The following is a 13,751-nucleotide window of genomic DNA, read 5'->3' as shown; positions in this document are numbered from 1 at the left end:
CTGTCTGCAAAGCAAAGCCTGATCAGCAGGTACAAGAAGACTGAAAAAGACAAGACCTTGTGACCTCGACCTTGAGATCAGGGCGGGGTGGTGACAATATCATCAGACTTTTACAGCTGAGGGGTGAAAAGTAGGACACGAAGGCTGATTCTGAGACAAACTGACAGCTGAGTTTAAGGATTTGGTAGCAACTCCTCATCAGTGCAACATCAACCTAAAAGATTGGTTTGTTTGTTTTTTTCATTTTGAGTCTGCTGTAGAAGTACGACGCTGAATTGGTGGAGTACTTTTGAATCTTGTGGAAAAATGCAGAAAAAAAATCATAACCAGTCCCTAAGTGACAAGGCACCTCTCCCTGCAAAATGAGCCAATAGTTAAAAGGTGAAACATAAAAGCACTTGTTATTATGTAGATCTGCTATCAAAGTAAAGGATTAGAAACCAAATCCAGGTTGATATTAAAAGTAAATGCTTCAGTTGTAGTCATTCAGCGATGACACCTACTTAGTTTTTACTGCCAAAGAACCTCTAACAATGTGTGTATGTGTAGGTAATTAGGCCTGTCACAATAAGTCCTTATGCTGGATGATCTCTTTCCCCCAACATAATTATTATAAACAATATTGTTGTAATATTAGGTCCATTTCATGCCACTGATTTAATAATAACCTACATTTTTTGACATTAGGCAACATTAAGATCAGGAAAAATGGTTGAGGTCATGTCCAAATATCACGGAGTGTGCTGATAATATAATTACTGTGACAGGCCTTTAGATACGCAAACACATGCACCCACACAACATAACTGACACCCAGCCAAACTCGCACAGACAGGATACTCCAGCACCCTACGAAAAAGCACCATCACCTCGTTTTTAATGCTCCTCAGCAGCACAAAATTCTAGGTAGGCTGACACGCTCACTTTAAATTACCTACAAAAACCCTTTGGTGACTTTGCTCAGTCAGTGCTCTGTAAGTCTCTGCTCCTTTTTTCTCCTTCAGACAGAGGAATTCTTCCAGGACAGCTGGAGAGCGATATAAAGAAATGTAAAACCTAAGGTTTAGATTAGAGCTCAGTTAAATTTAAGCATGAATTAGATTATATCATTACGTGCTTTACGCCCTTTCAGGCTGTGTCCTGATAACTGTTGTTTTGGTTTAGTTTAGTTGAAACATCACACTGTCCTAAATTCCAAAAAAAGAAGCAATAAAACTGTAAAAAAAAAAAAAAAAAAATCCTTTATGCCTTCTGAACTGAATTATCTTGTTTCATTTTCAAGCTCAAACATAAAATCATTATGTAATATAATCAAAACTAAGAAGCTGGATATCAGCTGAACTGTTTTCGTGCTCTGTTGTGCAGTAAATGCATTATTCAAAAACTGATTGATGCATCCAATTTCAAAATATCACATACATGCATTTATTCATCCATCTGTCATACGCTCATAAAAGAGCAACAAGCATTTTCATAATACTGCAAAATTACAGCTACTAGAACAGAGAAGATCCACAAGGAGAGCATCAAGTAGGGTTGACTGATCTGATCCATAATTACATGGATCAAAACCACGATATGTTCACACACTGGATGCAGTACACATCCTCATTTTGCCATTTATTTCGTAAACAGAAACCAGCATGGTGCTCTTTTCTGATCAGAAATTTCACAATCGAATCAGAGTGAAAACAATGCAAGACGGGTCCTTTAGGCTGAAAAAACATGGTTTGTACCCAGAAACTAGAAGAATATACAAACATCCATACCAGAACAGGGACACCTGCTGAACCAGAAACAAGCAGACCACAAGCATTAAAAAGGCTTACACAAAGCTCCTCTCCAATTCTGTCCATTTCTTGCACCGCAATTGAGTAACTGTGCCGAAAACCTTGTGGTGAAATGAGTAAGTAAAATTGGAGCTGTGTGAGTGGCAATTATTAACCATTTGTTACTTCGTTTTAACTAAATTTGTGGAGAGATTTGAGATACAGACAATGAAGTGTAATTCTGCCCTAAAAGTAGGGCTGCACGATTTTGCATAAAATGAGAATCACGATTTTTTTTCTTAGAATTGAGATCACGATTCTCTCACGATTTTCTTTTCCAATATAAATATTTATTGCACTTATTAACTGCACATCAACTTCGTAACAGTTGAAACTGAACATAAAAACAATAAATAAACATAAAAACAATAAATGCCTCACATTTTGTTGTTGCCGCAAAATGTTGTACTGCTTGAAATTCCGTCTCCACCGTTGCTCGACACTGCGTGTACAGAGCAGGTAGTGCAACAACAGAAAAATAGTTGCGGGACGGCACTGTGTAGCGTTTGTCTAGGGCAGGGGTCAGCAACCTTTAACACCCAAAGAGCCATTTGGACGCGATTTCCACGCAAAAGCAAACTCTGGGAGCCGCAAATACTTTTTGACATCTAAAATGAACATAACACTGTATATATTGTTTGTTTTTTTTTTACCTTTATGCTTTGTGTGAACAACTAAGGTGTGTTGCCTAAATGCATGAAGTGCTACAGAGAAAATTACATTTTATTTATGTAATTAACACATTTTGAACTTTGCAAAATTCCGCCTAAGTATGTATTTTACCTGGTTAATGTGTGTGGCGGGGCGTGGACTGCAGCGCCGCTGCAGGGGAGGCGGACGCACCTTAGCGGTACCCGCAATCACGCCTCGCCGCCTTAACATCTGTGCCACCTATGCTGTTGTGTTGGTGTGTGTCGGGCTGCGAGCTTTAACACCGGCTGTATGCGTAAAGCAACCGTGTGTGAAAAGTGGTCAATAAAAAGATGCTGAAAAGCGTGTTCATGGAACCATAGTCGGGTCTGCCGTGATATGTTTACAATGGGACTTCCGCTCCTGAACCTCTGCGCACAGCGTCTGCTGTACGATCGGGGTCACTTTCATCTTTACGCAGGACTGTAAGCTGTCGTCTGTGAGGCGTGAACGTGTTTGTTTTTGGAGAACAGCTGCTGACATAATGTGGATCCGAAGATCCATAATTGGCCTTCCTGGGGTTGAAAGTCTCGCACGGCGTTTCGGCGGGTATATCGGCTTCCGCAAGTGTGACGTTTATTTTGATCGATCAAAAACTAATACAATATAATTTTATATTTATATTTCAATATCACAATAATCTTCCAATTTAGAACTACGAGTTAAAAAAGAACTAACATAAATAAAGTAGACTTTAGCTAATTACTTACAAAAAATTATTTATTTCCCCAAACCACGCGGAGCCGTAGAAGGACTAAAGATCCGCATGCGGCTCCGGAGCCGCAGGTTGCCGACCCCTGGTCTAGGGTGTTGATCATTTTCCTAAATCCCTTGTTTTGCACAGTGTTGATGGGAGCCATATCTTTGGTCAGGTGATAAGTAAGTAATTTCTTTGTGCCTGCGGGAGTTCGACGTGTATAGGGAAGCGCTGTATAAGGTTCCCGTTATTGATGTTTGGGTGGTTGACCGGGACAGATTTTCTCCTGTCACTTTCTCGTCACCCCTGACGTGCTCTCCGTTGTTTTTTTCCTGCCAATTTGAGCATCACGGCACAGCTTCTGTATCACGTGGTATAAGGCTCCGCCCTTGTCATTTGTTGAGCAGGAAGAGTGAGCGCTTGTTTTCATGCAGATTACGTCCCGGATCAAAATGCGATACAATCGTCGTCGTCTTTCTTTCTTTCTTTTTTTTTTTTAAATCGTTGTCATTTGGAAATGAGATCGCACATAAGTATGAATCGAGATCGCGATTTTCTAACGATTAATCGTGCAGCCCTACCTAAAAGACTGTCATATAATCTCAAGATATTGCCCACTGCTGACCCAATGTTAATTTTTTTCTGTGTATTTTATTTCCTCCCAGAAACCCTTAGTTTCCACATAAAAATAGGTGTATTGCATGTATTACACATCACAAAGCAACCACTCCAGATATAGACATCATAAACCAGAGCTTGTTACTTCTGTTTGTGTTTGTTATGCACCATTTCCTGACCAAAAACAGGCAAACGGCTGTTGATATAACAACTGCAGTGCGATAAACTGCATACTACCAAGTACAGTGGGAGTATAACAAACCTTGCCACTTACTTGCAATGGAGACACCGGCAAAACGGAGGACAAAGCGACAGTGACAGGCAGTCGCATGAAATTAGCTGCGGGAGCAGACAGTTTGAGAAAAGCAAAAGTGCTAGTGAGTGCACTGCCAGATAACTCCAGTTTGCTGTAACCAGCCTATCTGCAAACATTACAATAAGCACCTCCAAGTCTAAGGTCATGGCTCTTAAGCAGAAAAGTGTGTTTACGAAGAATCTCCGGGCCGCCGTTCACAAGCAGAGGACAGGAAAGAGTGACTGCAGCAGCGTCTGCAGAGATGTGGATGTATTACCATTGTGTTTTGGTGAAGAGAGAGCTGAGTGGGAAGGTGAAGCTGTTGTTTTACTGGTTAACACAAAACAGGTGCCGATTCTCCACATTGAAGGAAGGTGCTTTCAGAATCTGACAAAGATGCTTCCTGGACACCTCCTAGGTAAGCTCTTTCAGGTATGTCCAAAAATCACTTGTTTTGAAATATGGCCTGTGCATATGCATCATGTGTGAAAGATATGGATCAAACCATGTGCAAGCAGTGATACACAGCCCCACCAACCATGCATGAAAGCCTGTTAAAACTAGTCTTCAATATCATGCACACATGACTGGAAACTCACTGTCAGAAAGAAAGAAAGATGCTTAAGTTCCTCCAGATATCAAATATCAAATAGCTCCTTGAACAGAGTAAAGGTGTATCAAAACAGCAGCAGTGAAAGCGTGTTACCTAACAGCTAAGTGTCCTTACTCACTTTGTAACAGAGTGTCAGTTTCACAGCTAAACTGTTTGTTCACTCAGCAGGCAAATGAAGTGGTTGGCTAGCTGGTTAGCTGGCTGGCAGCACTTCACACACACTGAACCTCAAGGCTAAACAGAGCGTGACTGATGGTCATGTCTGACGATGGCCAACTTCATCACACCAGGAAGAGTCTAGGTGAGAAGGAGCCTGTGTTTAAAACCAGGCCCAGCAACCAGTCAACACAGGAAACTCAACATTTGTTGTGTTCAGCAGCTCTTTGAGCCCCAAATCTGCAGAACAGTTTCCCTCCTAAACCAGCGAGTGGATTATTGGTGGGAATCGGATCAAAGTTTAATGACTTACATGGGGAACTGGGTTCCTGCTGCAGCGAGCGAGTGAGCAGCGCTACAGCCCGAGTGTAGAAAGTGTTTCAGCATTAATAAATGATTACTGCACTAATTTAAAGACATGGTTACAGTAACAAGCTAAGTGCTTTGTTGCACTGTTAGGGGGCACTGTTCTACGAATAGAGCTAAAGGTTGCAGACGAAAGGTTGAAAGGCCTCAAAGAGTGCTTGAAAATATGAGACATAAAATAAAAATTGGAAATGTGGCACTAACTATGAAAACACCACTTGTTTCTTAATACAATATTTATGGCATATGGCACATATGACAAAATGGGAATTTTATGCATGATGTTATATCTGCTGATATAAAGTTATAAACAGGCATGACTGATCATTCCTTTCTGACAATGAATAATAGACTAAAATAAATAATAAAGTAATAATGAAATCTGATTGATTTTTTTAATAATCAGAACCAGTCCACCAAAAATGAAAATAATGTGGTCAAATCAAATCAAATGGAGTTTATCCTCACATCGCAGACTCTTGGCGTCATAGACCAATATTAGGTGTGTAAATTTTACTCATTAATATTATTGACAGCCCACTTGCTGGGAAAAATAATAAAACACTGTAAGTGCATCATCACAGTAAATTAATCAAATCCTCACACAACAGGAGCTGCAGCTGATGGCTGGTGCAGCAGTCTGACTGATGAGCTGTTATCTGCTGGTAATTTCCCAGCCTGTTGTTAGGTGTAAATAGGTTAAGCGGTGTTTATCGCTGCATGGCTGACATTCTCTGGGTTTGAAGCGCTGCCAACATGATGACGATGCTGATCCATCCATCAGCACTCACACAGGATCAGCGTGTATGAACTGCTGCCAGGTGAGAATGCATCATAAACGCACAAACTCCCTGTCACTCAAGAAAAAATTAAATAACTAAATAAAAAACACAGACAGGCTTTTTGTTAAGAAATTCATCCCTCACTTCCATTGCTGCTGCATCTTTCTTTTTATCCAGCTTCATTTTCATCTGTTTTTGTAGACATGTCTGAATTTCCCCCTCTTTCAGGAAGAGAAACACAAGTAGAGCAGTAAACACCTCACTGAAACCGACTGGGGGTTACTGTGGTACAGAAGGCAGCTCGTCTTCGGCGTGTCTGTTGGTGGTTTTAACCGTTTCTGGGTTCATATCCTGCCTACAAAGCCGCTGGCTTCTACAGCTGGCTACCCTACCACAGTTATCCGAGTCAACTAAAACGAGCCAGGGGTGAAAAATAAAAGCCAAGTGAAAAATAAAAAATACACATTTAAAACTAAAACTCTAAAAAGAAATAAAAACCAACTAATAAAACAAAGAGTACATTACCAGTCAAAAATTTTGGAACACCCCAATTTTTCCAGTTTTTTATGAAAATTATGCAGTTTAATGTCTCATTGCACTCTGAAAAAAAGCATAATACAAATAAGCAGTTAAAAAATAACTCATGGAATCAATTTATAGACCAAAATGTATTCTAAACCTTTGACTCATCAAAGTAGTCACCTTTGGCAGATATAACAGCTTGCTCCTTCTTCCTGAGGTAGTTCTGGTATAGCCTGGTTATGTTTTGGGTCATTACCGCTCTACCACCTGAGCTGTAGGTGGTAGAGCTACAGCTCACTCTACAGCTCACTACAGCTCAGGTGGTAGAGTGGGTCACCTACTCACTGGAAGGTCGGTGGTTCGATCCCAGGCTCCAGTCTACATGCCAAATATCCTTGGGCAAGATACTAACCCCATGTTTGCCTACTGGTGGTGGTCAGAGGCGCCGGTGTCCGGCAGCCTCGCCTCTATCAGTGCGCCCCAGCTGTGGCTACAATGTAGCTTGCCATTACTAGTGTGTAATGGGTGACTGAATGTAGTGTAAAGCGCTTTGGGGTCCTTAGGGACTAAGTAAAGCGCTATACAAAATACAGGCCATTTACCATTTATCTTGCTGTAGCATGAACCCCTGACCAACCAGGCACATACCTGAGGCACATGGCACATTTTTGTTCAGGGTGTCTCTCGCTCTGTGCAAGTCACCGACCCTGGATCCAGCAAAACAGCCCCACACCATCACACTTCCTCCTCCATGTTTAAAAGTTGATGCCACACACTGTGGAAGCATCCTTTCGCCTACTCGACAGCGTACAAAGATCCTGTGTGATGAACCAAAGATTTCAAATTTTCATTCATCAGTCCATAATACCTTCCTCCAGTCTTCAGTAGTTCAGTGACGGTGTTTCATTACCCAGGCAAGCCTCTTTGTCTTATTCTGACGTCTTAGCAATGGCTTTCTTGCTGCAACTCATCCTGTCAAACCTGCAGCTCAAAGTCTTCTCTTCACAGCTGAAACTGAGACTTGCTTACTACGACCACTATTAAGCTGTGCTTGAAGCTTTTGTCCTGTGAGCTACCTAGCTTTGGGTCTCCCAGACCTCTTCCTGTCAGAGTTTGCCCTAGTTTCTGAGCACCTTTTGATGGTGAAGGAAACTGTAGGAAAGACCTACATTCTTAAGTGTTCTTCTCGCAATTTTTGTAGCAACACACTTCTTTCTGCAGTTCACAACACTGTTCAACTAATGCTCATGAGGGTATGGTAACACAGTGTGTACCAACACTGCTTTTATGCAGACAGAGAGAGTTGTAAGTCCAGAAATTAGGAATTAGTAGCACCTGTTTTCAAAGCGCAATCCACCTCCATTGGTACAGCTTTAAAGTGTTAACCCATTTTGTGGTTCCTGAAAAAGGCCTTTGTGTATAATTCTGAAATGTACATTATTTTTCAGTTTTGGGTAACCTTACCTTTTTTAACCTCTGCCAGTTCACAGCTTATCGTTGTACCATTTCAAGGTATTCATTGGACTTGAATGACTTGAAGTGCAACAAATAACTAGAAAATTGGGGTGTTCTAAAACTTTGGACCGGTAGTGTATAAAAGACATTACTTTAGCTTTAGGCTTTGCTAATAGAGTAAAATTTGCCAACACACGAAGAAAATTCTTGGTAATTACGCTTTAGCGCGTTACACAATGCAGGTCCTCTTGAAGCTAACCACAGACCCTCTTTATTCTTTTCAAGTAGTAGATCAACTTAAAACATAGGTCGGCATGAGGAAAGTGCACTTATTTGGTTTAATTTTATCATAAATAAACTTTCTCAATGCAAGTAATTTATCTTCTACAGTTTGTTCACCTATGGTGTACCACAAGGTTCAATTTTAGGTCATATTTGATTCGCTACACCCAAAATGCAAGGATAAACAAGAAGCACTCAAGACAAACCTTCGTCAAGGCAGCGCACTCTTAGTACACGATTTAATTTTAGGGAAATAGTTTTGTAATTTGTATATATTTATTTTGTTTTTGTTGTTCTTTTTAAAATGTACTTTAAGAAGTTTATTGTGCAGTAAAAAATTTAGGCTATTTTTATTTGGCCTGTTTTCCAAAAAATAATACTTATTATAAAGTATTCAAATTGTTAGTTGATAACCATATAAATACATGTTACTGTAGTGTACATAACAATGTCATAATAAAATTATTCAACTAGACTCAAAACGTATCCCGTGCCAACATGTTCTTGTCAGTCTTAAAACTTATTGTCACTTTAAATAGTTACAGTATTATTATCATCATCACTTTGACCTTCAGAGAAATGTTATCCTTGAAGTTGAGGTCAGAGGTCAAATGTGACATGATGTTGTAAATCTTTATTTTCAACATTCAGAAAGTACTGTATAAACACCACAAGTGTGAGAATGATAGTTTCTAAGTTATAAAGCTTCCTGTCCATTTTCTGCCAGTTCAAGCTGATTTTGAAGACAAATATTAATGGACTGCTGATATGGCCCCACTCTGCACCTCTACAAAGTTTTATCAGAATTCAATCAATACTTTTTGAGCCATGTTTACAGACTGAAAAACATACACACAAACCCTACCAAAAACATAACCTTCTCAAGGGAGAAAAAAACCCAGATAAACCTGCCCATAAAACCTGGTGAACAACACATAAAAAACCAAAAACAAAACGACGATCTTGAGAATAAAAACAGTACTTTCACACTAAGACCTTGAGGCTTGATTATAGCACCTTGAACAGGTTACTCTCACGACTTTGATTAGTTCAGAACACAGCAGTGCAGCTTTTTCCTGGTTTTAGCAAACATCGCATCACTCAAGTCTTGGCTTCCTGCACTTTTTAGAATTGATTTTAAGATTTTGCCCTTCCCATTTAAACCACAGATCTGGGTCTAGGCCCAGGCTACACTGCAGTGCCACCCTTACAGCTCCAAAGTCCAGACTTAAATCTAAAGGTGACCACGCTTTTTTCACCAGGACCCTTTGGCCTTTTAACTAACTGCCCGGGGAGATAAGGGTCAAGAAGTCAGTAACCTTCTTTAAATCGCTTCTTAAAACACATTTTGTTTATAAGTCTTTTTTAGGTATAGGTTTTATTTTATAGGTTATCAACTTTCAATTTGTTTTGTTTATTATCTGTGTTGCTGGCTCTTGGGTACCCTAACTGGGATGTCTGCATGAGAGTGAGTCAAGAGTTTGTTACACCTATGTTGGAATAGTTAAAAAGACAAAACCTTACTCTGTTACTCTGGTAACTAACTGAAACTAAATTAAACAGAAACCAAAAATAGGAAACAAAATAAGAACAAAAGCTCGTTTTTAAATGCCAGCTGTTTCCCACGCAATGCAACCTAGTTAAAGACATAAACAACACTGTTACCACATGTCTTGTTTCTTCTAGGAAAGGATATTACGCCACTAAATGAAAAAATGCAAGCGTGAGTCTGATGTCATTAAATGCTGGTGGTATTTGGGTTTTCAGTAGTTTGCGTCCCAAATTCAGCTGCTATGAGTCATGTACTACACAAGCTCTTGCTCTGAGTTCACTGTTACCTCCAGGCAGCAACACTAACCGTGAATTTGTTGCATCGTGACCGCTGACACGTTCTAAAACGTCCTTAAATGTCTGAGGAGTGAGTGGACCGGAGCAAAACTAGCTGAACTCACACATCAACTCTGGGATCACCAGCTCACATTCAGCATGAAATGTCGGTGCCTCCGTTTGTAAACAAGAAAGACTGTTTCGAGTCAAAGTCAAACTAAACTACTCCGGCTACAGTCTACCTGCCGAGCTGGTCTCCAATGTTAACTTTCAGGTGTTGTTTAAAGGGGAATACCGACGACAAACATGCAAATTCATGCCTGAAAGCCAGGCTCAGATGACACCGCTCACCCGATTAGAGAACAGAAACGCCGCCGTATATATCTCACCTTTGTCGCGGCTCTGAGGACACCGAGTTACAGCTTTGAACCGACAGCAAAGTGGACGACTTCCGCGGTCCCACCGGCGACGGCAGCAGGCTGGTGTTGGACGGGGACGCCGAGAGCAGGTTACTGTTCCCGGAGGAAGGAAACGAGCCTCTGCGACACTCCAGCAACACCTCGGTGCTCCCCACATCGTTGAAGCCCGTGTCCGACGGCAGGACGAGAATCGGCGGCACGGTGGTGAGTCCCGTTCTCGGTGCTGCGGAATAAGTGACTGTCCCGCTGCTTACGGAAGCTGGTACATTAGAGAATGTACCGTAGCTACTACTGTTGCCGGTATCCGGACACAAACCGGCTGCAGCCCCCGCCGCAGAGCTGGAGTCTGCTCCCTCCGAGTCGTTGTGTTTGTGGTGGCGGGTTCCTTGATTTTCAGCGGAATTACTCTGGACTGGCCGTCCGTCCAGGGATATGTTACTGAGAAACAAAAGAGCCGCTTGTCTCCGTCGAGAGTTCTCACGGTTCCTCCGGCTATGTTCTCTGTTAGCATGCGGTTTTTTGCCGCTAACGGTGGCGGTAGTGACAGCGGTGTGCTGGCTGCAGGCAGCCGCCGCCATCGTCTCTGTCTCGGCCCCACTGAGGAAGTCAACTGAAGGATCAGCTAGAGACCTGCTACTGTCAAATCCCTTTTACCCGGCGCCAGACCGCTTTACGCCCTCCTGCGCTCTCATTGGTCCAGCTGGGGGAATACGTAATGACGTTTTGAGGCACGCTGTAAACAACAACATACTGTTGGTTAATAATGTGACGATACTGACCATAAAAGGCTTGATGTACAACTGCAAAACAACAATAATAACAAAAGAAATTGCATGTTTTGAGACATTAGCTCTACATGCTGGGTTAAAAAAGTTCCAAAAGTATTTAAGTTACTTCTTAAGGTCTGTTTGCAATGATCAAATATTTATTTTAGACTAATTAATCTACATTAATTAATTGTAAATTCTGCTTTGTTCATGTTAAATAACCTATAAAATAAAAAGTACACCTGTAACCCTTGTTACAATCCAAAGAAACCCAACAAATATTTGTACAATTAAAAGCAGGATGTTGTTTTAATTTCCTCAATTTTGTCCTTGCTCCTTTTCTTTTAGGTAACATAACTATTTCCTGCAGCATCTATGTAATTCTTCTACACATCACTGCACATATGAGGGCTGCTGAGGCACTAACTGAGCTGTCAATGCAGCATTGCCTGACTGCAGCTTTGATTGGCTGTTGGCACTTTGTTGTGAAACCTCAGTGGATTTTCTTTGCACTGATCCCTGCAGTGACACCACCACTGGGCTAAGTGAACTTGGTCGGTGTGGCAGGACAACCACACTGTGAAGCATGACTGGTACCCTGCTAAATATAACCTGTAGGGCACAGGACACTGTAATCCTCACAGGCTTGGAGTTTGTCATCGTACACTAACCCTCCTGATCCCCTACATCTGCAGAGCAACCGATGAACTGCAACCGACCTTCCAGCTGAGTTAGAACAATAACAGGATGGAGATCCAAAGCTGATGTCATTTTAACTCATTCCATTTCGCTGGAAATTCTTGTTGCAATTGCATGATGTCATGCTATGTATTAAGGTGCATGGTTTTGCTTACGTGGAACAGATGGAACAGACGGGGCCTAAACTACAGCAAATAGAAAAGACAAAAACAATTATCCGAAACTCTAAAGCTTCACATTAGGGCTTGTAACAAAGACCAAAATATGCTGTAAGTTTGTTTATGATAGGGCGTGCACTAAACTGCAGTGTACAGCGTTGTTTTTCAGTGTCTCCTTTAAAGTGTTCTTTCTATTCTTATGTGTCTGCACAAACAGGTGACAAATTAAAGAACTAATATACAGGGTTTTAATGTGTGCCACGAGTGCTTCAGTGGGTCTTGGAATTGATTCTCTTTACATTCTTAGGACTGATGGAAATAAAACAATGTAAAAGTCGAGATGCTGGTGGTGAGTTTTGTGTAATATGTTCAAAATCTTCCTTAGGTCTTCAGCTGGGTTGAGATATGATTACAGTGATGGCCTTAGCAGATAATTCACATCCTTTTCTTGCTTGTCAAACTATTCTGTGATGGCTCATTCCATATAGATCGAGACACTGTTATCCTGGAATGGACCACATCAGGAGAGAGATCTTTCATCATAAAGGTGAACAGTTTTGCATTGATTTACAGAGTACCTTCCTTCTAAGGGACAAGTGGCTCAAAATTATACAGCAAAACTTCTTCAGCAGCAAACTAGAGCCACCAGATCACCTTACTGCATTTTTAAAGTAAAATCAAAAATAAATATGAACCTTATTGAGCTATATTTTATTTTCATCCATACAGCAATTTAAGATGTTTGTATAATAAAATTATTACTATTATAAAATTATCTCAGTGAAGATCTAACAGAATTGTAGATGTATATACGTTTGAAGGTCTTTTGAAGCCGTTCATAAACAACTGCAGATCATCAGTTTTATCAAGTACACAAAATACAACATATTCAGATGTGTCACCAGTTTGCAGAGGTCTGAAAGAAGACCTAAACTGTCACCATCAGATGAGTGAAAACTGGTTAGAGGTAATCCAGATTTTCAGCTACCCGCATGGACAAGCCAAATGTTCTCTGGAGAAAGATTTTATGGTCAGATGAGACAAATATGGAAATATTTGGCCACAATGACAGGAGGTATGTTTAGAGGAGTCAGGGTGAGACTTTCAAACCTCAGAACACTCTACCAGATGTCAGCTGTTTAGCCGCCAGTGTCACTGATGCACTGCACAAAAAGGATGAAATAATAAAAAAGGATGACAACGTCCTCCAAAATATGCAACTTCACCTCCGATTAGTTAGTTAGACAGTGAAAACTTGGACACTGTTGGGTGTTCTAACAGAACAATGATCCCTTACACACATCAAAACTGGATGGATAAAGCAGGCTATCATTAAGCTGCTGGGATGGACCTCCCAAATCCCAGAATTCAGCCCTATTTTAAATTTCCAAATGATAAAATCCACCAAACAAACCAATTTAAATAAAGTTTATCAGGAAGAGTGTTTAAATATAAAGCCGGAATTATTCCAGAATCTTGTTGATGGCTACTAAAAGCATCTGGTGGAGGGAATTTAACCAAATATTAATGTGCGTGTCCGTAAATGTGTGGATTAGATAAAAGTAACTTTGAAATG

At 40.8% G+C, this 13,751-nt stretch overlaps 1 protein-coding gene across 1 annotated transcript in view; it reads right to left on the bottom strand.

The window, feature by feature from the left end:
* cables2b (Cdk5 and Abl enzyme substrate 2b) overlaps nucleotides 1-11,243 on the bottom strand; it is a 51,460-nt gene extending 40,217 nt beyond the window's left edge. Inside the window, exon 1 of the mRNA XM_063465536.1 lies at nucleotides 10,522-11,243. Within this exon, the coding sequence (XP_063321606.1) occupies nucleotides 10,522-11,129 (608 nt within the window). The 5' untranslated portion in view covers nucleotides 11,130-11,243. The remainder of the gene's footprint in view (nucleotides 1-10,521) is intronic.
* Nucleotides 11,244-13,751: the final 2,508 nt, after the last annotated feature.

Source organism: Pelmatolapia mariae, linkage group LG20, assembly GCF_036321145.2.
Source record: "Pelmatolapia mariae isolate MD_Pm_ZW linkage group LG20, Pm_UMD_F_2, whole genome shotgun sequence".
Lineage (NCBI taxonomy): Eukaryota > Metazoa > Chordata > Actinopteri > Cichliformes > Cichlidae > Pelmatolapia > Pelmatolapia mariae.
Note: the sequence above shows the minus strand (reverse complement) of the source record. Positions and strands in the feature narration are given on the sequence as shown.